A 25555-nucleotide genomic window follows, 5' to 3' on the forward strand; every position below is an offset into this window, starting at 1 on the left:
ATGAAGGTGTCCAAGAACCAGTGGCGATGGGTTGTACTGTTCGCTACGGCCGTCGGAATGATGATCGCCGATGGGTTTTTCGTGACTTCTGGAATCTACCTCGTCGCCTGGAAAGATTTCTTCAAGTGTACCGCGGCGGAAGTCAGTATCATCGCTAGCATACAGATTATGATATACCATATCGGTAAGTGTAGGCCTACTCTGAAACAAATTCGTGCTCGAGTGTAGCAACAATAACTGCGATCTTCTGGTAATCCAATACGTATCATAAAATCTATTTATCTATTTAAAGATAATATCCATAGATCATAGATTTGGTCATTCATCATTATTTTTAGTTTGATCATAATTTGATCATAATTGATCCTGAACAAAATGAAAATGCTTTGAAATCATCAGTGTAATTTACTTTCATAGAGCGATCTGAAATTTACTTGGTTTTTCTCCTCACGTATACCCACACTGCTGTCACTGTCTAGCTGAAATTCCGGTTGGTCGTATAATATAGCATGTATCATTGTTGTCCGGGGCTAAATGGGCAGTGACCTTACAGGCGATGGCTAGTAACTGATCAGTAGGAATAAGTGGGAATGCCGGGGGGTGATTGTTCCAATCCTTGTGCGGTTCATTTAAGAGTACGTTATATAATATCTATCGTTGTGTGAAAATTATTTGCTTCAGGACGGTCTCATATTCAAGTAATATGCAGTTTAATGTTTCCAGGTTAGTATGCCTGTACAGTGACGGGGCACTAAACTGCACATTACTTAGGGTTCCCACATTCATGGAAAATCCTGGAAAATCCTGGAAAAATTTGTGGCCATGGAAAGTCAGGGAAAAGTCAGGGAATTTGGAAAATTTGTGAAAAGTCATGGAAAAGTCATGAAATTGCATTTACCTCTTGGCTATGGCAGCTTTCCAGTTTGTCGTGTCTCGCAACTCTCATTCTCTGTGATCATACTCTGCTATTATAATTGGTGTTCATGATTTCCATTTTTCCCAGTTTTGTGACATCCAAAATTCTACATAACTCCCGGGACATATACTAATGATAATAGATGTACTTTTCATAAGTAAGATAGTGGGTGGAACGGATGACTGTGAGGGGAGGTGGAGGCCATCATAATATGTCTGATTTCGGAAACCGTGCCAGAAAGGAAGTCATGGAATGCAGCAATTCAGTCATGGAAAAGTCATGGAAAAGTCATGGAATTCTGTTTTCAAATTTCTGTGGGAACCCTGATATTTACTTGAATGATGAGACCTTTAAGCGTGCACGACACATACTCAAGTTGGCTTAAATGCATACATCTTATCTCACGTGAGTGAAAAGGCAAATAAGGGAAATTAGATCTTTATGTGGTTTCAAAGTTCACAGGTTATACTAGACACCAACAATAGTCGCAACTTCGCGTGCAAGCGACGACCGCATTGCCTTACCTGCTGTACTACTGACTTGTATATACAATGTATACATGATATACACAATATAAAATCATTATCACGTAATCATACATGATATATACTGTGATTTGATAATGATTTGATAATTATTTCAATATCGTGTGCCTGATAATGCGATTAACATGGACACGATATAAATCATTATCAGGACTTTTGTTGATTTTCCAGATATCCCTTTTCGTTTAAATGTTATCCTTGGTTTTCACTAAATTTCTGTAATTTTGAGGATACATCTTATTGTTGCTGACAGTGGCGTACCGTTAGTCAAGACATTGGGGGGGGGGGCGGCACTTCGTGGAAAAGTAATTTTGAGGGTGTGTATGCTTGTGCGTACGTGCGTGTGTATGTTTGTGTGCGCGTGTGTGCGTGCGCTGTCAGTCTGCAAACTTTAATAATGGAATGTGATAGTATTATATACATTCCACAGCGCAGTCATTGAGCAATATTGTCAGTTTTCCTTATACGTGGATTATGGAATGACGGTATGAAACGACAAATTACTGGCGGCAACACCAGGAGAATTGCATAACAATTAAATGCGAGCGAGCGGAGCGAGCAAAATTGAAAATTTTGACATTTTACAGTCCAAAAACTGCCTTTCGTAGCTATATTTTTTCGCTTTGAAAATTAATGGGGGGGGGGGGCGCACCGGGCGCAACTGCTGGCAATTGTACTGAATGATTTATTATTACCAAATTTAAGTTCAAGTTTACAATCACAGATAATTTATACAATCATTGAGAATACAATAATGATAATACAATAAACAGGAATACAAGACATGAAAGTATAGAATCACAATAATGAATATGAATATGAAAGTACAAACATAATATTGCAAATTTGGTAAAAGGGTCCAACAAATAGCAACGCTAGTGGACGTTGGCCCTTGACTACAGAAAAAGAATATATAAATTCAACAAGACAATTATTTACATTAATAACAAGTGTATTTACACTGTGTACAAAATTAACATTTTGAATTATTGATGAGTGTACTGATATTACTTATATTACTAGAATTGAAGTTTTTGCTTTGTGAATTACAAAATAAACAAGTTTATTCCAATTATGTGTATTCTTCCAATAAATTTTTGTTGAAGACTTTACAAAAATCTTTATTGGCAGCAACATCAGGAGAATGACATAACGATTGAATGCGAGCGAGCTTGAAAATTTGGACATTACAGTCCAAAACTGCCGTTTGTAACCACATGTATATATTTCCGCTTTGGAAATTAATAGGCGAGGGGGGGGGGATGGGGCCCCCTGGATCCGCCTCTGGTAGTCAAGGGTACGGTTTATGTTCATGATTGGGGGAGGTATGACCAGCGAGGGGGTGTCGAAGTGACCAAGAGGGGGAAGGATGTCCAAAATCTGCACTTTAGAGTATCCCCTAATTGTTTGTGTTTGTGTGTGTGTGTTTTATACATGGAAAAGTTAGGAAATAGCCCAGGTCAAGTCTTATTATTGACAATGCAAGGCATTTTAATATAGACTAGTATGTAAAGCAACGCTACAAAATCAATGATCTAGCTTTGATGTAACGAACCATAAAGTACAAAGGTGTACGTTCTACATCACATTGCGCAACATTGTAGCGACTCTTTTTGCCGTTCGGATGTTCTGAGTACACTGCGCACATCCTGCTTCTATTCAGAATGCCAACCAGGAATCACGCTGAATCACAATCTTTTGTCGGCTCCGGGCATTTTGAACAATGTTTCACACTATATGCCTCTTTAATTATGGTTAAAATAATACCTTATGTCTTGATTACCCTTTTATGTCGATTTCAAAAGCAGTTTACTAACCCATGAATTTACCATTTTGGTAAGTTTGTTGTTGTTTTTTTTATTACCACCGGATTGTCAAAGTATTGGATCCCGTTAGATTTTTTTGTCAAAATTGATTTCTTTTTTTTTTCTGCTAACTTAGTCAATTTTGGGGGTGCTGAATAAAAACAAAACAAAACAAAACAAAAAACACTTTGGTTCCGTTTTTTTCTGACCTCGTCTACAGCCGCCATTTTGAATTTCAAAATGACCGCCGTAGCGAATTGTATTTTGACCCAATACTCATTATGTGAGCATCATAAGAAGGTTTAATGTAAAATGCATATCTATGATGTTAGACGTTCTGATACACCATTTTCTTATATTGCAGATTGTGTAGATACAATTTGTAGGCTGCCATCTTGAAATTCAAAATGGCCGACCTATCTAGATGTATTCTTACCCATGTATCTCAGGTTGTGAGCATTATGAAATCTTTAAATTTGGTGCAAAAAGCGTGCTTATAATGTCAAACATGCTAATATACAATGCCTTTTTAAATGGTGGATCATTTTAGTAGGCGGTCATCTTGAAATTCAAAGTGGCCACCATAGCAAACGTATCTTTGGGCCTATATCTCATATCGTATACGTTGTGTAAGGTTCTAATTCGGGCACTGAGCATGCGTGTGCTATCAGACATTCTGAAACATCTTTTTTCTGGAACGATGGTTCATTTTGATACTATAGGCGGCCATGTTGAAATCCAAAATGGCCCGTCGGCACACCAGAATGTATATTTAACCCATATTTCATGTTGCAAGCAATACAGAAAATTCACATTTCACTCGTAGATTTAGGAGTGATCCCTGAGGTCACTCCAAAACGAGTGAAAATAAACATTTTCACTCAAAATTCACTCCAATTTTACTCTAAATTCACTCTTTTTTGTGTTCACTCCTTTAAGAGTGATTATTTTTCACTCGACTTTTTTAGAGAGTGCATTATATACATCTAACCTTCAATAAATGGCATTTATTACTATTTCGTGTGTTATAACTATGAATTTAATCGTTGCATTTAAACATACCAGAAAACATCTCAGGTAACAAATTCATTTTATGTTTGAACATATACATAGGAATATAAAACGTTAATGAATTGCGTAGGTGGGACTGCTTCCTGTGTATCCTGCCATGTTGAAATGCAACTGGCTGCCATGGGAAACATGCCTTTAAAAACATTGCATTTGGTTAAAACTCGTGAATGGGAATTTCATGTGATTCTGGTGTCAAAACAAATGACTAACACAAGTACCTCATAACTGCCTGGGCGATTAATGCCCCTATTTAGACCATTTGTGACCCTGCACCTCAAAACAAACAAAAAGTCGCCAGACATGAATTTTTAGTTGAGACCATATTCTGAAAGAGCAGACTTTAAGCTTTAAAATGATGTATAACTCAAATCAAATGGACTCTCCTAACCTATCTAAATATTGGAAAGAAAGCACAAACTCAGGAAAAGTGGGAACTGAGAAAAGAGGCTCTGAAGTACAGTGTCTATTCAAGCGCTTAATCTTTACCAAACCGTGCTGGCTGTGCGATGAATGGGACAAAAAACAGGAAGTAAACCACCAGAGTAACAACAATGAAGGGATTATTAAATTAAATTGAAATTAAGCATGCCTCTTTAACACATTGTGTCCATAATTAATGCCAATTTTCAAAGCAGTAGCATCATCTTTTCAAAAGTTATTAGAGTTGAAAGTGAAGAGTGTGGACAAGGTTTTTCAGAAATGAAAAAGGGATTCTAAAGACACACCTAATCACACTATTCTACCAAAAATGTTCGAGATAAACTGCTAAGAAAACACACTTTCCTGCCCATTTTATGATACCAAATTTTAGCATAATGTAAAAGAAGACCCGCTCTTTCAGAAAATATGAAAAAGTCAAGTTCGGCTAGGTTGACCCATTTCACTTATTTTCAGTCCTCACGCAAAATCAGTGTGTGCGACTTTATGTTCGTTTTGAGGTGCACGGTCACATTTGTGACCGTGCATCACAAAACCAACAGAAAGTCGTAAACACTGATTTTGTGTCAGGACTCAAAATAGGTGAGATGGGTCAACTCAGTCAATCTTGTGTTTTGTTTTGTTTTTTCATATTTTCTGAAAGAGCGAAACTGCATCTACATCATGGTAAAGTTTTGGATAATAAAACGAATGAAAAATTGTGTTTTAACAGGTTTTCTGCAACACCTTTTTTTTTAAAGAATAGTCATGACAGATAGGTGAGATTTATCCGTCATTGTCTTGACATTCAAGGCTAAAGCTCTCAAAATAGTTGATACTCGATTAATGAATGATATACTTTTGGGGGTTTAACAGTGAATCTTATAGACCTTATACCCCGACTAAATAGACAACAGAACTCGAGGTACGGAGTCCGCTCCCCCGGAGGACATCCGGATATATTGATTGTCACCTCGTGTCTGTGAAGACGCAAACTAGTAGACAGTGATTTAAAGTAGGCGTACGGGTTCAGGAAGATTATTGCTTTACGAAAAAAAACAAACACACACATTAAATTCTAATATGGAAAATATACTAAATCCTACTAGCAAGCATGCTGGTTTTTTTTTTCTCTTTCTAATGATTTGCGTGTGTATTCTAATGGTACTTATGGTCACGGTCATAATCATGATTTCACTTTCTGTACTGATCGCGTATGCAGCAGCGGCAAAATCTGAAATGCATGCGGGACAGAGATTATGCAGGTATTGCTAGATTTTATTCAGTAAAACTGAGAGTACTTTTTGTGTGTGTATGTGTGTGTGTGTGCGTGCGTGTCCGTACGTATGACCCCTCACTTGCCTCATGGACATTGTTAGTTGTTAATAAACCTCTGGGAAAATATAGTGTCGGGAGGATCAACTGTTATAGGTTATTATGGATGTCAAAGGACAAGTTCACCCTCATATACCCGTGAATTGTTTATGTTCCGTTAATGATATGTGTTTTCCATGTTCCTTTCCCAGGGAAAGTATAGTGAACCCATGTGTTAAAGACCTAATAAAATGGTTTAGGCATTTTTTTCTCAATGATGTAATAATATTAAATGTTAAATTCTAAGTAATTCTATGGTTGTGCGGGGTTTTTTACTGTTCTGAATTTTGTTCTATATTTGTTAACATAATGGATGCAATTTCCTCGGTTTTGGAAAACTTGCTATACTTTCGCCGCATGCGGCGCACTATCACTTCTAAATTGTGATGACGTCTAAGAACGGAGTCGTTCACGACCAGTCTAGCCGTAGCCAGCGAGCTGGCAAGGCTATGCTAGCGCAGCGCATCGCGCAGCGACAGCAGCCGGCCGGCGGCTGCACCGGCTAGCGCTGGCGGGGGAGCGAGCTAGCGAGCGCACAGCAGGTGCTGCGCTGCACTATTGTCATTGGCTAAGCCTTTAGACAAAAGAATATTTAATGAACTGTATCGGATTCAATACTGCCAATAATACAGATTACAACTGTGGTACGCTTGGATATCCATTATTTTCGGCAAACTCGTGAAGTAGGCCCCACCACTGCGTGTCTGTACTAATAGTAATACTACGGCGACTCGTCTGTTTCAGCCCCACCGTGTGGCGTTCATCTCGGTAGGTAAGCACGGCGGTGGGGCTACCTTCCACATTGAATACTCGTGAATGCGGCGAAAATGACTTCATAATATGGCCCTCGACTACTAGTAATTTAACGGTCAATTTAACCATAAATACAACCCTACCTAACCCTAAACCCTAGGAGGACCTACCCTTGCTTGCTATAAACGCACGGGTACGGTGCACGCGCACTGCGGTGGGGCCTATTTCACGATAGCCCCACCACCACTGCGTGTCTGTACTAATACTACGGCGACTCGCCTGCTTTATAGGCCTAGACCTACTCGTGAATCCAGCCCCACCGTGGTATTCATCGGTAGATAAGCACGGCGTTTGGGCTTCCTTCCACAGTATGATTTTTAGCACAAAACAAAAACTACTCGACCAAAATTGACGATAATTCTTGGTATCGTTTTTCTTAGAAAATGGCGCATCTAAATTACTGATAACAAATGTTGCAGAAACTGACTATGGGAAACTGGTTAAGCCTTTTTTTTTTTTTGAGCCACGACCCACCCTGTAACAACATATCCCCCTAACCGTTAGGCGTTAGAGCGTTAGAGTGTAGCCTCTGTACTACTACCAAAGATTCTGCTAACAAACATTACTACTTACTAGTCTACTAGACCTAGTGCCGTAGTACTACTACTAGTAGTAGTACTAGTAGACTAGCTACTACTACTAGTAGACTAGCTACTACTACTAGTAGACTACTATAACTACTAGTAGACTGCTACTAGATCTACTACTAGACTACTACTGGTAGTTTAACTTGTAAGCGCCGGCCGACGGGCCAGGCCACGGCCGGGACGCTCCCACTTGCTTGCTGCGGCCGGAGTAGCCGCTCACTTTGTGAGCGAGCTGGGCCTGTTCTTCTAATCTACTTACTAGACAAACAGTTACAACTTACAATGTCAATCATGTAGAATACAGTATATCCTTTCTAACGTTAAACTAAATATGGGGGCATACCAGACATACCACTCTGTATTTCCCAGGCGATCGTTTCCGTGAGGTCTATTCTCGGGCTTGGTGCCATGTTAATACGCTCTTGCACTGGCAGCGGGCGAGATGCAGCTGGTTCATATCGGTAAGGTGCAGCCCCACGATAACGTTCTGGTTCATCGGCTGCCTCTCCCTCCCCATCTTCCCCTTCAACTTCATGTGCCTCCTCTTCTTCTCCGCTATCGTCAGAGCTGCAGTCTTCATCATCATCATCAATGTCGAAGTTTACCCATATAGGGGAAGACATTATGCTCGAGGTACCAGGTATCTGTGCAAGCTAACTTAGTGATAATGTACGTGGTAATGCGTACATGTCGACAGTCAGTTGGTCGACCGGGAGCGCACATCCCGCGGGCGGGCCTGGCCGGGCTAGCTATCGTGTACGCGCGTGTACCAAGCTAGTAATCTGAGTGCTGTGCTGAGCGGCGTCTGCTAACTGAGCACAACTCCGTGCTTATACGTCATCAATCGGTTCAGGGGTGTTGGTCACGTGACTATCTTTTTCGCAAAAGCTGCAACGGGGTCCTCCAAAAATGTGATATTTGGGGGAGTTTCTAGAAGCGATAAAAACCGGAACGACACTGACAACATATTTACATTGATAATCATGACATATATTTTACATTTCTTTTGCATATTAAAACATTTTGCAAGCATTTTATTAGGTCTTTAAGTTTGACTTATAGTCGATTGGTTGATGGAGTAGCTATAGAAGATCACTATTACAACGCATACCTCTTGTCTAATCATCATCACCGCACGTTGTCGACAAGTATAGATGAACTACCCTTACATATACATGGACCATATAAGGTCTGCTATCGCAATCGCGTCATTATAACGGTATATCTTTTGATCACTATCACTGGCCCCTAGAACGTGCATGCATAACATTGGTGTCAACACGGTTACAGCTCGTTATTCCGAAGGTTCGTTATTCCGAAGGCTCTTTATTCATAAGATTCGTTATTCCGAAGGTTCATTGTTCCGAATTTCATTTTCGGATTAACCAATCTTCGGAATAATGAACCTTCGGAGATAACGCCACAAATTTTCGGATTAACGAACACTTTTTCATTTTCGGATTAACGAACCTGTAGGTATAGGGAATTTGCGTGTTTCGGATTAACGACCCTTCGGAATAACGAACCTTCGGAATAGCGAACCTTCGGAATAACGAACAGCACCCGTTAAAACACACCAACAAACGAGCAAACAAAAATAAATGCTATCAAGACTGATTCTCATTCGTGGGGATCAATTCCCGGTTCTTTGTTTTCTCTTCGGACAGTGTGTTGATGATATAATTTCAGATGCTCTATAATAGCCTCTGTCAAACGACCTTAGTAGTTATAGCAAGAAAAGGAAGCTCAGTGTTCCCTTCGGTTTTATTTCTGCATTCCGTTATCAATACAGGAAATGTAGCAAAATTTTAACAAAGTGTCGGCAAAATGATATTTAAAATGTATTATTCATTAGATGTCGGTAAGCATTTACTGTAAAGCAAACGCATCAAATAATAGATTATTATCATTTTGAATGTACACTTACAGAGGACACACTCAGAAGTACAGATGAAAATCTCAATTGGAATGGAAGGAATCGTCTTCAAAAGCTAAGCTTCATTACGAAGATGGCTTGGACAAATTGTGTTAGATATTTTTTTATGTTTCACACCATGTATACTTTGCTTTTTAGCCTCTCTCGCTTTAGTATAGTTACATATAAGGAGCAGACTGAGGATCGTCACTCCAAACAACGTAAATGGAGACCAGATGATTTCAAGATTTTTGCATTTGAACAGCTGTATAAATATTGCTGGGTACAGAGATATTAAAACACTGCTTAATCGATGCTTATTAACGCCAGTGTAAGGCAATTGAGACATTTTGTCAGTCAGTTGCAACAGGTGAACTTGTTAAGCAAGTATTACTGTGTGTTACATGACCCGTGTCATCATCCTTACTCAGTGTATTATGTTGAATTTTACAATCACAGAGTACTGTGTGTATCTGCCCAAGGATCACATGAAATTCCACAATAAACAACACCAAAAAATAAATATGTACATGGCACTATTGATTTATGTACTACCTGCTGTGGCTGTAATTATCTAAATCGTCTGGAATGCTCCTTGATTAAAGGGATGATACACTTTCAGTTGAGATGGGGCTTCAGATTTTGTTGATGATTTTTTTCCGTTGTCCATCCCTCAGTTACACATCTCGCTATACAGGTTAAATGCTCACTTTATGAGATATGGGTCAGAATACAGTTTGTTATAACACTTGAACAGCCATTTTGAAATTCAAAATGGCGGCTGAAGACGTGGTTGGAAAAAGATGGAACCAAAGTTTGTTTTTTTTTGGGGGGGGGAGGGGGGAGGGGGGAGGGGGGAGGGGGGATTCAGCACCCCAAAATAGTTAGCAAAAAAAAACCAACAACAACAATCTTGGCACAAAAATCTTACGGGATTACATTGTAGCCTCTACCATGTGGTTTGATTTTACTTTAGATGAAAAACGTAGTGTGTAAGAAACAGAATTTAAGGAAATGCAGGGAGATCAGCGAAACTCCTGCAAAAAAGTATTTAAAAAAATTGGAACAATTCGTCAAAAAGTAATAGCTCTTTATAGTTCTATGGTTAACCTCATGTGTGACTCTTTTATCATTTTGAGACTGTAAAAAAAAAATGTAATGTAGCAGATACTGGAACGATCTACAGAAAATATGAAGGAATTATTATATCAAATGATTTTCTGGTGCATCGAGAGAAAGGCCCCTCCTGTATCCTGAAAGGACGTGATTAATAACCATTAATGATACGACCACCGCGCTGTCGATCAGCGTTGATTACGAGTCCTTGTTTAACTCAGGTAACCTTTTATTTATTTATTTCCAGCAATAGGGTGGATAGCCCTTTCAGCACAGCTGATTTTCAAAGGGGTCCACTTGACCTACATATAAAATTCATATAAAAAACAACAACAGCGATAAATACACATTTTAACTTGTACAACGTGGGTATGAAATCATTGTAAAAAATTTTAAAAAGTGACTTACAGTCGACAAATTGATAAATTCATCAAATCAAAATTATTTCAGTAGCAAATAGAAAAAGATATACACACAATGACTCACAGTTGACATCTCAATATCATATTTTGAAATAACGGCAGTAATAGAAATTGCCGGACAAAAACAATAAAAATATGCTCAGAGAACTAAACTTAACACAACTAAATACCTATAATCAAAATACTAATCAACGACAACAAAATGTATTTGAGTGTGTGTGTGTGTATATATTATGAAGAAGGGGATATCTAAACCCGGAAACTTGGAACCGGTGACCAAATGATAAATAAAACAATACTTTATATAAAAAACGGATTTTAAGAATATAAATACAAATATATCAAATTACAACTTAAGAAGTCTGGATCTCATTTTTCATCTTCTTACAAAAACAATGTATATCTTTTGTGTTTCGGGTGACCAATGACAATGAATTGAATAAACCAGAACTTGCATATAAAAAACTTCTTTTCATAAAATTTGTTTTAGGTTTGGGTAACCAAATTTGAACCTGAGAATTACGGAGTTTATAACTGTGTTCTTTTAAATGTATTCTTGACGAAAGATGTTGTGGTGCCAAAGCCGTACAAACATTTATGCAACAAAATCACATTTACTCTTTTCCGACGAACATTATATTGAATAAATACCTGATTTACTAAACAATATCGAAGTTCTTTCTAAATTATCTACCTTTAAAACAATACGTAAAGCCCTTTTCTGTATAACAAAGAGCCTATTTAAAGTGGACTTTGCAGCATTACTCCATACTGGTGAGCAATAATCCAGATGAGATTGAATAATAGAAAAATACAACATTTTTGCAACTTTAAAATTCATACAAAACCGGATTTTCCTCAGTAGGAACAAATTTCTCAAAATTTTCCCTCTCACATAATCCACGTGAAGTTTCCATGTAAGGTTTGGATCAAATACAACTCATAAAATTTTACATTTATATACTTCTTTCAATCTTATACAATTTATTTGAAGAATGATACCAAAATCATGAAAATACTTCAACTTTTTCCTGGAACCCAAAATCATATATTCTGATTTATCAGCATTCAAAACCAGGTTATTCGCCGTCAACCACGTAGAAATCTCTTTCAAATCTTGATTTATACATCTTGTCATTTCAACAGGATTATTGGAGGAAAAATACATATATGTATCATCTGCATAAAGAGATAAATCAATTCAATGTTTGACCGTGTGAGTAATATCGTTTATAAAAAGTAAAAATAATACCGACCCCAGTATCGAGCCTTGTGGCACCCCATACACAACAGGTGCAGGGTTAGACATGGCACCATTCATTTCTGTTCTTTGCATTCTTCCGTTTAAATAATCCGTAAACCGCAACAGGCTGGTGTGGTCAAACCCATATTATAATCTTAACTTTTCAACCATTATTGTGTGGTCGACCATGTCAAAGGCCTTTTTCAAATCTAATGTTACAAGCCCAGAAACCAGGCCTTTATCCATACTGGACAATAAATTTTCGGTAACATTTAACAAAGCTGTGGTAGTGGAGTGACCCCGTCGAAACCCCGACTGATTAGTAGACAAAATAAAGTACTCAGATAAGTATTTGGTGACTTGAGAATGAACGATTCTTTCAGTGACTTTAGACAAAACCGGTAGAATGGAAATAGGTTTGCTAACTCTATTTCCTTGCCGCCTTTGAATAAAGGAACGACTTTAGCACATTTCCATTCACGCGGGATGACCCCGCTGAAAAGGGATAGATTAATTATGTGAGTAAATGGCAGAAGAATACATGGCGTTGACAGTTTAACGAATCTCGCAGGTATTCCATCCAAACCTGTAGCTTTATCTAAAGACATATTATTAAATACATTACGAACATCACTTTCAGTCACTTTAGTAAATACAAACGTTGAATCAGACTCCATCTTGATATACTGTCTAAAATCTCCTTAAAACACTGTATCTTGTTTTATCTGATGTACCATGTTCGAAAAATAACTGTTGAACACATTGCCAATTCCAAAGAATCAGTAATTTCCCTATTAATACATTACAAACATCACTTTCAGTCACTTTAGTAAATACAAAAGTTGAATCAGACTCCATCTTGATATACTGTCTAAAATCTCCTTGAAACACTGTATCTTGTTTTATCTGATGTACCATGTTCGAAAAATAACCGTTGAACACATTTGCCAATTCCAAAGAATCAGTAATTTCCCTATTATCTATTTTAACATCACGCACATCTCTATTTTTAGCTTTAGTGGGTAATACTTTTTGTATAACTTTCCACACCTTTTTACTATTACTTTGGTTTTTATTAATACCATTTAGTACATAATTCTGCTTCAATTTTCTCATTATCAATGTTACTTCATTTTTCAACTTTCTATAATGATTCCAATCTCTACTACCACCTACTATCAGTCTTTCTAGCTTTCTTTTCAGCTTTATCTCTCTTATACATCATATCTTTTACTTCAGGGGTTATCCAGGGTACATTATTTTGTTTTACTCTTCTTTTCCTAAGTGGTGCATGTTTATCAATAACTTTCCTATACTTCGTTATGCACTTCAGGTACGCCTCCTCAACATCTTTTTCTTCTATTACATCATTCCATAATTCATTAGACAAATCTCTTTAAAAATCGTCAACATTCATTCTCTCATATGCACGTGTCATTACATACTTATGGTGTTGAGTTTTATGTTTAACTCGACCCCAAGTTGCTGTCACCATGTAGTGATCACTGAGACACATTGGTATAACATCGCAATGAGTAACTTTCTCAGGGGCAGACGTAATGAGATCAATGACTGTCGAGGAGGAGGGGGTAATTCTTGTTGGCTTATCAATCAGTTGTGTTAAATGATGATCCTCAGCAAATGTCAACAATCGCTGGGTGGACGAACTTTTACGCTGAGTTAAAACATTTTAACCAATCAAATAAGAATCTATATTTTCGGTATATAAAACAAATAGGCCTAATGACAACTTGATATTCGGGTCACAGTTAAAATTATGTAGGCCCTCGGTGATGTGAAAACCATAACTATGCCCTCAGCTTCGCTTCGGGCATAGTTATGGTTTTCACATCACCTTTGGCCCATGATTTTAACTGTGCCCCTCATTGCAGTCATTATTTGTATACTAAACACAGGTGAACTTGGTAAGCAGCCTATTATTGTGATGGAATTACCTCGCTACATATATCTGAAATATATTGTGAGCCTCTTTGTCGTCATGCTTCTTACCTCTGCCAAGGTTGAGGTTATGTTTTCGTTACCCTTGGTTTGTTTGTTTGTCCGTGTGCAAAATAACTCAAAATTTAGTGAACGGATTTGAATGAAACTTGCAGGAAAGGTTGAGAATGACACAAGTGACAAACGATTAACTTTTGGTAGTGATCCGATAATTTGGGGGCAATTTATGAATGATTTTTTTATATTTTGGCAGGTAGGGTCAATGAACTAGGGAGTTCAGGCTGCGCGTACTAGTATTTGAGGTTTGCATGCGCGCACTTAAGTGCGTGCTCTAGTTTCTGCTAGGGAGAGGCGCGCCGTACAGCTGAGGGTTTATGACGTAACAAAGGCGTCTATATTGGGAAATCGGGTGACTTTCAGCACACAATGCTATATGGTGGGACGTACTACTCATCGACCCCCTAATGTTTATTTGCTTGATAATAATATTTACCTCCGCCAATGGGGGAGGTTATAACCGTTGGTTTGTTAGTTAGTTAGTTAATTTGTCCGTATGCAAAATAACTCAAAAAGTAGTCAACGGATTTGGATGAAACTTGCAGGAAAGGTTTAAAATGATACAAGTAACAGATTAATTTATGAACGATATTTTATATTTTGGCAGGTAGGGTCAATGAACTTGGGAGTTCAGGCTGCGAGTATTTGAGGTTTGCACGTGCGCACTAAAGTGCGTGCTCCACTTTCTGCTAGGGCGAGGCGCACCGTGCAGCTGAGGGTTTATGACGTAATAAAGGCTTCTATATTGGGAAGAAAGAACTTTTCCCCAGTGGTGGGATGGAGAAAAATCTCTTTGGGAAGAGCAAGATCATCGGTGGAAAGTGGCAGCTTGGCGGAGGTCTGCGCTCTCAGAGAGCTTTTCTAGTTTAGTATTATTTGTTTGGTGTTTTTTTTTCAGCGTATTGGTTTCTCCACTTAAGGACCTCAACGAATTCCACAAATCTATACATGCAGCTGTCGATTTATGTACTATACATGACGTCAAATGACGCAAATCATCTGGAATTCTCTTTTAAGGTATATAATCTCTCGGCAACAACAGATCAGGAGAATTCCTTGTATTAAAATCAAGATAAAACATACATAATTTATACTCATTTGATAGCTCGCTTGCACTTTTCCGTGAGATATCAGCCGCTGATAGTGCAACTTCTGTTTGCAGGAATTGCTTTGGTAAGTCAAGGTTAAAAGAGTTGTTTTTGGTTGGTCAGAGGGTTGACCCTAATTGGACTTTTGACAGGGACAGTCTTGTTGATGAGGTTGCCTCCAATGAGAAAATGAAACAAACGAATAACATTGAATAAGGTCAGGTGGCCTGGCACAGAACCTGGGCCCTGTTTTATGAAGAGTTATACTTGATTATACAGTTGATTTCGATTGTAAGTCTACGGCAGCCTGTGTGGTAAGGAAATTTATAATCAATTATATCTTTTGATAAAACGGAGCTCAGGTGTGGTGTGATTGAAGTAACACCTTCCAATCTTTTAGCAACCAGTTGATGTTACCCAATTTTTAATTTTGATTTGGGGAAACTTAGAACGGTATCAATAATTAGTGGCGGGAATTCCAGACCAATGAAATATTATTCTAAATATACGTATATATATATATATATATATATATATATATATATATTGTAGTTGTTCCGCGTATTGGCAGTACTAGAAATAGCAATAATAAAGTCACAACAGAGGAATGCAGGGAATGCATTAATAGCCAATCTTGATTTAATCAGGGAGGTGGAAGACCTCCCTGATTTAATGAAGATTGGCTATTAATGCATTCCCTGCATTCCTCTGTTGTGACTTTATATATATATATATATATATATATATATATATATACATATATATATATATATATATATATATGTACAAACTCCTTTTTAAAAAGTCCTGCCAGTCCAATTTGATGTATCATATTTCTCTTAGAAAAGTACATCATTCTATTCAAATATAATTATGACATCATAAGAAAGCCTGATTAATTTTCTTTACAAAGGCAACTCACTTGTTTACATTATGCATTCCTGGAATACACAGTATGACTTAGAATGAGGAAAGGTCAAATGTGAAATGTTGCAAAATGGAGCAAACGTGTTATGCCAAACAGTGTAATTCCCATTTGCTTTGTTGTTTCAGGGAAAGAATGTGCTTGGAAATAAGGCATTGTGAGATTGTTATTAGATTCCAGGCTTCATCCATGAATTAAAAACTGCAGTAGTATCTGCAGATTAAAATTATTAGAACAGAAAGGTTGACCAAAAAGTCATCTAATGTCTAGGAAATGGGAGTTTTTGGAAGTGCTCTCATTTCAGCATTGCTTATTCGTGTAGCCTTTTTTCATTAAAACTGTACATCACCAATATCAGAATTGTTGCGATTTTTCACTTTTAATCTGTCCCCATACTCAGCTGTTTTGCACATTCCAAGAACACCCAATCATAGCAAGTGAGGTGTCATTTTAAAGACAATTAATCAGGCTTTCTTACTATGTCATATTTAATGAAGATAACGCGGGTATAAGAGAAATATGATCTATCAAAATTTTAGTTGCAGAACTTATTTTAAGTAGTTTATATATATATATATATATATATATATATATATATATATATATATATGTGTGTGTGTGTGTGTGTGTGTGTTTGCGTGTATATTACACAACAAGCACTGACAAGGACAATCTGATCAGAATCAGATAAAAAGTAGTGAAGTTTTGAAAGTGTGAAGATCTGCTCTTTTTTTTAACAGTTATTGAATAGTTGATATGAATGTACATAATCGAACGAATGAGCTGATAATGTCATCCCCTTACAAGTTTCCACTTATATGACTTATAGGCCCGAATTCATGAAGGTGGTACAAATGAATCCATGGTTTATACCATGGACAAAAACCATGGGACGCCAAGTGTCGCATGGAATATTTCGTTACGAAATTGGTCATTTCGTCGATGAAGTGATTATTTTGCAACGAAATGACAACATTTTGTAACTAAACAAACATTTCGTCCACGCAATGATAATTTTGTTAACGAATTGGTCATTTTGTCGACGAAATGACCAATTTCATAACGAAATATTCCGTGCGACACTTGGCGCTCCATGGTTTTTGTCCATAATTCAAACCCTGCTTTCATTTGTACCACCTTCGTGAAGTCGGGCCATAGTGTCATAATGGCGAAAATTCATTTTTTTTTTTCTTTTGTACAAGTGTAAAACATAATTCCTGGCGGAATAAACTTCAAAACATAATGTGACTTGGATATGGTAGGATTTGGGGTACACATGAGTTTGAACACTAAAAAGAAAAAAAGAAAAAAGAATGAATGAAGAATGAATCAAATAAATCTATCAAAAGGTTATGTCACACATGTTTCCCTTCATTGTCTTCTTCCTACATGCAGGTGGGTTGTCTTCCGGTGCAATAATCAGTAAAGTCGGGTGTCGGATCGTAGGAGTAGTAGGCGGTCTGATGACATCGCTAGGAATACTACTGAGTGTGTTCGCGCCTTCTCGTCTGATGCTATGCCTGACGTATGGAGTAATATCAGGTGAATGTATTTTCATTTCCATTTCATAGGTATCCTATCAGTGTCTGTTCGTTTGTTTGTTTGTTTGTTTGTTTGTTTTTGGTAAGTTTCCTTGCCTTCTCATTCAATATCTTAGAAGGGTGAGGGTATTGGTCTATCAATTGCTGCCGTCAATTCTCCGTTCTTGGTTTCCTTGCGAACTATACATTGGGTAGTAGCTCAGTAGCTTAATCTCGTAAATGCCCAAAATCAAAGTTGAATGTGTTTCAATGAAAACGTAGTATGTAATACGTTGTATGATAATGAACGTCCGAGATCCTTTTTCCCAGGATATTTAAAGTAAGAAAATGATATGTAGCTTCTTGTCAAGTGTAAAAAAGAGATACAAAAGGCTGGGGTCAACATTTTGCTCTGAAAGTCGTACTTGTCTGTCGTTTTTAAGGGATGGACATTATTGGTGATAATGGGGATTCAGTCTCTTGTGAGATAATGAAAAACTGCTTATGAAATATGAGAGAGCATTAAGTTCTTAAAAGGGAACAAAGTTTATTTGATGTAAGACCGACTTGAAATGGCTGAAATATCCAAACATAAAGTGGTTCCTAAAAAAAGTTGGGCCCAAGTTTTTCAAGAGCCACTTTGGTTTTGAATTTCTGAGATGAACTTTGAATTCCTCTAAGATTTGTATTATCTTTCATATCTTATAAGTAAGTGATTTCTCATTTTAAAAAGAAAACTTCAAAACCTGAAGCCCCCCCCCCAAAAAAAAATGTATATATATGTATTGGATTATTATATATGTAAATTATATATATATATATATATATATATATATATATATATATATCAGCCCTTTAACCCCTTGTGTGCTTTGAGAGTTGAATAGCACAGTAAAGGCCACGGCTCTGTAAAAACTGTCCAAAGTCCTTGGCAAAGAAAAGGTTTAACCTTACCTCTCTGGAAAGCGTGTGCTGATTCCTGATAACCTCATTGCAAAAGATCTTTCCAGTTTCTGTTGGTTTTTTTTTTTCTTCTTCTTTTTTTCGTTCTTTCTACCAAAAGTTTTCAGCATTATAACGCTATCGATGAGCAGAGCCAAAACTCTTTCTAGAGACCCGAGTTTCACATCGTTTGGTGAGATTTCAAACATGTCCCCCCTCCCCTAAAAAAAAAAAAGTCTAGTTTGCGTTTATTCTTCGTTTGATTATACATCCTACGATGCCTATATACTGGTACGATAATCATTCCACGCTTTATAGCGACACTGACCTCCCGCTGATTGTAAAAAGAGGGTCGGGACATACGGTTCGAATTGCCTCGATTGCATCCGTGATCGATCTTCCTTTTTAAGAAGCCCAAGGTTATATAGACACATCGAATATAAAGATCTGACCTAAAAAAAAAAAAATATCGGTATGAGAGCAATTGTTTCTTGGTCGAGGCGAACAGACATCGGGATGTAATCAGTCGTGTTCCAAATATGCGTGTACTTATCTCGACAAGGGGTCAACGAGTGGTAATTAGGGGAGTACAATGGTTCAAACTGCTCAATCAATCTTGAAGGTAGCTGTAATTTTCTACCTTTTTTGCGTTTTTCTTTTTCCAAACTACAGGCAACAATGGATTTATATACTTTGGCATATGATTTTAAAGGGGGATAATTTTTTTTTTTGAAATCCAACAGAAATACACAATACATCTATGAATTCATAAAACAATACATCACTTAGAAAATATCTAACCATGCCAATTTCTCAAAGATTCGGAATGCACTTATGACTTGAAATGATCTTATGATCCAAATATTATATTGATGCGAAATAAGAACTTAAAGGGGATGGCTAGTAACTGATCAGTGGGAATCAGTGGGTATGCTGGGGATCATTGTTCCAATCCTTGTGGGATTCGTTTAAGAGTACATTATATATGTGTGAAAATTATTTGCTTGAGAATGGTCTCATATTGAAGTAATGTGTAGTACATTGTTTCCAGGTTAGCATGCCTGTAGAGTGTCAGGGTGATCGTTAATGGGCCGTTAACGATCGCTCCGTCACTGTACAAGCATGCTAACCTGGAAGCATTAATGTGCCACGTATGATGTGCCACATCACAGTGAAATTACTGTTGTTGATTTGTATTTGTACAAATTAATGAATAAAAGGGATTAAAACTGAAGCTGAAAAGAAATACAGTCAAACTTGTGTAATACGGCCAACTAAGGGAGACGAAAAGAAATTGGCTGCTATAGGCAGGTGACTGCTAGAGAGTGATTTCAAATGGCTCTTCTCTCGTGAGTGGGCCTACACGGCAGTTAATTGACCACTGTCGAGAGGTGATATCATCATCTGGAAGCATTATCAGAAACTTTATGAGATTTTTTCTAATCTTCATCATTATGTATTCCTCTCTCTAATGCTAGGGCTGTTCTGCGGTGCACTGTTCCCGGCCCACGCCGTAGCAATAGCCAATTACTTCGACAAGAACTTCAGCACGATTCGCGGTATCTCGTCGGCCGGGTCGGGCCTGGGGTTAACTCTCTTCCCGCCCTTGGTCCAGCTTCTCACCGACATGTACGGCTGGGAGGGCAGCATGTTAATCGTCAGTGCCATCGTGGGGAATCTCATTGTTACGAGTCTTCTCCTTCGGCCGGAGGACTCGTGGGAGACACAACCAGTCATGAACGGCCAGGGGAACATTGTACTCGATCGCGGCGCGCTGGAAATCAGCGGTCAGAATGGCGCCCTATATCAGCGGGTGTCGGGGTCCGACGACTTAGCCAACGACGCAAGTCACAAGTTTCATCAGTACCGACCCATTAGCACGGAGGAAAACTCTGATTTTAATATCAATTCCAACACCTCCAACAAAACACAGAGCACAATCTGTGAAAAGACGAATGATAGGAGCAGTAAAGATTGTAGCAGTCCCTCGACGGCGCCAGAGGCAAAGTTAGGTTGCGATTATGACGTTACCAGTCCGTTACAAAATAGCGAATCCTTTACCAAACTGGATCCGAACAAAAGCGTATGCTGTAAAGATAAAGTAGATACAAATGAAAGAGGCTCAACTACCAAAGTCAAGACTGCGTCATCCATTGCAACAAATTGTGATATTGCTGAAGTCATAACCTTGGATGCAAGTGTCAAACTTTATAACCCGTTGCACGCGGCCTTCCGCGCAGTGGGAGTATCCATGCTGGCCCACAGCTTTCGCCTATCAATCTTACTATTTTCACAATTCATGGTTGGCTTTTGTTACAATACCGTCACCAACCACCTCGTCGCCATGGTGATACTCCGTGGCATCGAACCGCAGGTGGCGTCCTTCTTGATCTCTTTCATCGGCATCGGCAGCACCATCGGCCGCTTCGCCAGCGGCTTCCTCGTCGACTTGGGTTGGCTGTCCCCCACGAATCTGTACATGATCTTCATGGTCACCTGCGGACTGGCTGTCGTCGTGTGCATGGCGAGCTCGACGTACTGGCTGTACGCTTTAACTTGCACAGTGGCTGGCGCCTCCAGTGGCGCCACGTTTAGCCTGGAGGTTGTACTTGCCATGCAGTGCGTGGGGAAAGCGCACTTAGGCAAGGCAGTGGGGCTCGTTTTACTATGTCACGGACTTGGTGGTATCGTGGGCCCTGTCCTTGGAGGTGAGCACCCGCTTTCGTTACTGGGAGGGAGGGGGAGGGGGACGGGGAAGGGGACGTGGAGGGACGGGGAGGGACGGGGAGGGGAGAGTATACAGGTGTAAGCCAGCTCTTTCCCCAGTGTTAAAGTACTGCAGTATTATACAAGGAATCCAATGAAGAAAGGTACTGAATGCAAAACTCTTTCATACCCTAAGATTGACTCAACTCAAGGTTCTCTTGCAGGTGGTTGTACACCATGATTTGTTTTGGTTTTTTTTTTCTTCTTCTTCTTTTCCTCTTGTCATCCTCCCCCTTTTTCGTGTAAATTAGCGATCTGAAAGTTGATGTTGATCGTCTCTTTTTAAAGATACTGCCTGAAAAGAAATTCAGTCGAGCTCAACCGTATAGATTCTACGTAATGTAAGAGGTTAATACGTGTATCTGTAGATCATGGAAGTCGCAGTATAGTGATTAGATAGGACCCCTAAAAGGGTTTGTTCTTTTTTTTCAGAGAGATTCAACTTGTACAAAATTGATATTTCCATCCCATTTGAAAGAAATATGATGCATGGCAAGATTGCAATTAACACTTGACAGGAGTTATCCATATTTGGTGAAGAGGATACAAAGTTATTATTATTATTATTATTATTATTATTATTATTATTATTATTATTATTATCATTATTATTATTATTAGTATTATTATCATTATTATTATTATTATTATTATTATTATCATTATTATTATTATTATTATTATTATACTGTTCATATTATATTCTGGACTGGAGGGGGGCACAGGAGCTGGGCTCCAAAGTAGGTATGGTAGGTATGACAAAATAATGATGATAATGATAATAATAATAGTATAATAATAAATACTACTACTACTACTACTAACTACTACAACTACTACTACTACTACTACTACTACAATGTACTACTACTAATGATAATAACAATAATGATAATAATAACTATAATAATGTTAATGAAATAGTAATAATAATAGTAATAGTAATAACAACAAAAATAATATCTTAAACATCTTGCCACACTGAGAAAGCTGGAGCGCATCTTAGTTGAATTGCATTGTGTCCACTGCTGCATTCTTGAAAGACAAAAATTTTTGTGAGAATTCTGTGGGTTGCCCCTTTAGACCTCTATGAGGAAGCAAATGACATGATTCATTAAAGGACAAGTTCACCTTCATAAACATAAAGATTGAGAGAATGCAACAATATTAGTAGAACACATCAGTGAAAGTTTGAGGAAAATTGGACAATCGATGCAAAAGTTATGAATTTTTAAAATTTTTGTGTTGGAACCGCTGGATGAGGAGACTACTACAGCTTGTGAGTCATATGCGTACAACAGTATAAAGAAAATGTAAAGAAAATTCAACATATTTTCACTTTTTTCGCATAATAAAAGAGCACTTGACTTGCCTCTTTCTAAAGGCAGGGGGAATTAACATTTGTCGGTAACAAGTCGGACGAATGTGTACTTTTTTCAAAAGATGAAATTTTGTGAAATTCTCTTTATATTTTCCTTATATTGTTGTACGCATGTGACATCTAAGTTATTCACACACTGCAGTAGTCTTCTCATCCAGCGGTTACTGCACAAAAACTTCAAAAATTCATAACTTTTGAACGGATTGTCCGATTTTCCTCAAACTTTCAATGATGTGTTCTACTAATATTGCTACATTCTCTCAATCCTTATGTTTATGAAGGTGAACTTGTCCTTTAAATGCTTAGGAGACAAGATACTGGACGTCTGATCATTTTGTCGTTTCGCGCTCTCTCTCTCTCTCTCTCAAAGTTCATGATAAAAATCTTAACCAAAATGATGTGGACATAATTCCCAGGAACATGACGAACAGTTAGGTGGACTCCCACGGGGGCCTTTATTCAGGGGTTCGGGGCGGCTTAGGATACAAGATACTGGACGTTCACGTTTCGACCACGAAGCTTCATGTTTCGACAGTCATCATTGTCCCCAGGCAGTGGAACTGTAGCTGGGGTATGAGTTGTACTATCTGTAGAACCGTGACAGAAAAAAAAAATGTATGTATACTAGTCGTGAAACCCCTGACACCCTGAAAAGGAAGTTAAAAGAGACACCATTGGGACGTTGCTTCGAAGTTCGAATTTGTCATGGAGCTAAGTTGAGCAGCAAGTGCCCCTCTCCCCCCCCACCCCACCCCCTTTCCGGACTTATCCTTCAACTTGCTCAGTGTATTTTTAGTGTGTGCTTTTTGGTTGTTGTTGGTTTTTTAATACTTTTTTTAGTCTTATTTCAATTTAACAGAATAAGGAATAATGCCCAATGCGAGCATCGCAATTGGATATTCAAAACATATAATACATTTATAAAGAAATTAGATGTACATATTATGTCAAACCTGTCTTTAGCGGCCACCCATTTAGGAAGACGGAAAAATGACCGTTGTAGACAGGTGATCGCTATTGACAGGGTCGTTGGCATTGGCTTTTCTCTTGGGGAGAATTGTGTGTAGTGGTCGCATACGACAGGTGGTCACTATCGACGGTGGTCGCTATAAACAGGTTTGACTGTTTAAATATTACATTTTACGCACATTCGACGCTAATTATTTCTCTTCACAACAGTGACTTAAAAACGGGTTGGAAAAACAACCTGTAAGTTTCGACCGTCTTCGGAATGCTGAGGAACAACCAGTTGACCACACATACAATTGGCTCTGAACTATTAAACCTCACTGTCGCATTACATAATACAATAGTGGCATGGGTGAATGATTATTATCCATGAGTATGTGCATTGGTTATAGATTTGGTGTAGTCAGTAGTAAAAGAATAATTTACTTTTGAACAATCCTTGAAATCGTTGTTGATATGCAGGAATGGTACTGATTCGTCAAATATATCTGACTACCATTCGCTTTGTATCTCACTCCAGGTTGGCTGTACGATGTTACTGGAACGTATCATCTAACGTTCTACGTATTTGGGGGCATTCTCGCTCTGTCCGGTTTCGTTTTTCTCCTGGAGCCGAAGCTGCGGCAGCTGGAAGCCAAGAAGGCACGGCGGATTCTGAAGGAACGTGCTGAAGCAAAAGAAGCTTTCCCGGAAAGTTTGAATATGAAAATGATGGTATAACGGAGATGTAAACACATAGATAACATCGGGTATCAATATGATAATTTGTATTAAATACATATAGTTAGTTATGCAATATTTTCAACTTTTAACCACCGTATGTAAAATATTTTATTTTTATTCACTATTTAGCTGTATTGAGCCATATAGTTCGTTGCTTCTCGATATACGTATATTCATAATCGTTGCTGGATGCGCCAGAATAGGACTAGAAAGAAAGGACTGCGGATCACAGCTATCCACTTAAATTGTCCAACTCCTCAGCCGAATGTAAAATGATATTTAAAAAAAAAACAGATAAATCTATACACGAAAGATTCAGTGTCAGTCGTTATTCATTAATGTAACCAAATCATTTCACGCTAGTCCTGAAATCGTACAAGATGGTTAATCTGCTAGAACTCCGCACAGCGGTTTTTGAAGAAGGACTATGAAATTTCGCCACTCAAAAATTTCGCGAATTTTCTCAATTTACGCCGAAACAAATGTTATTCCATTGATTTATATGGGAATTAGCCAGCCTTCAATATTGAGGAGTATTTTGTAGGTGAATTCACCCTCAACAACCACACCTAAACAGCTTTAACAGGTTTTTATGGCTTATTGTTGAATATTTTCCCCATGTCTGTTTTAGTTTTAGCTGTTTTAGTGGACGATTAGATTTTGGAATTCATTAAAGGGGAAGGCTAGTAAGTGATCAGTGGGAATCAGTGGAAATGCTGGGAGATGATTGTTCCAATCCTTATGGGATTCATTCAAGAGTTCATTGTATATCTATTGTTGTGTGAAAATGATTTGCTTCAGAACGGTCTCATATTCAAGTAATGTGCAGATTAATGCTCCGTCACTGACCAGGGACGCTAACCTGGAAGCATTAAACTGCACATTACTTGAATATGAGACCGTTCTGAAGCAAATCATTTTCACACAACAATAGATATACAATGAACTCTTGAATGAATCCCACAAGGATTGGAACAATCATCTCCCAGCATTTCCACTGA

The 25555-nt window shown here is 38.1% G+C and overlaps 1 protein-coding gene across 1 annotated transcript; it reads left to right on the forward strand.

The window, feature by feature from the left end:
* LOC139732072 (monocarboxylate transporter 9-like) lies at window positions 1-24939 on the forward strand. Its single transcript, XM_071642947.1, has 4 exons — window positions 1-184; window positions 17649-17795; window positions 20194-21423; window positions 24352-24939. Exons 1-4 carry the CDS (start codon window positions 1-3, stop codon window positions 24549-24551), a joined length of 1761 nt encoding a protein of 586 aa, XP_071499048.1. The 3' UTR covers window positions 24552-24939.
* The last annotated feature ends 616 nt before the right edge of the window (window positions 24940-25555 follow it).

This window comes from Diadema antillarum, unplaced genomic scaffold (genome assembly GCF_040938485.1).
Source record: "Diadema antillarum isolate AM-2024a unplaced genomic scaffold, OU_Dant_1.0 seq00000398_RagTag, whole genome shotgun sequence".
Lineage (NCBI taxonomy): Eukaryota > Metazoa > Echinodermata > Echinoidea > Diadematoida > Diadematidae > Diadema > Diadema antillarum.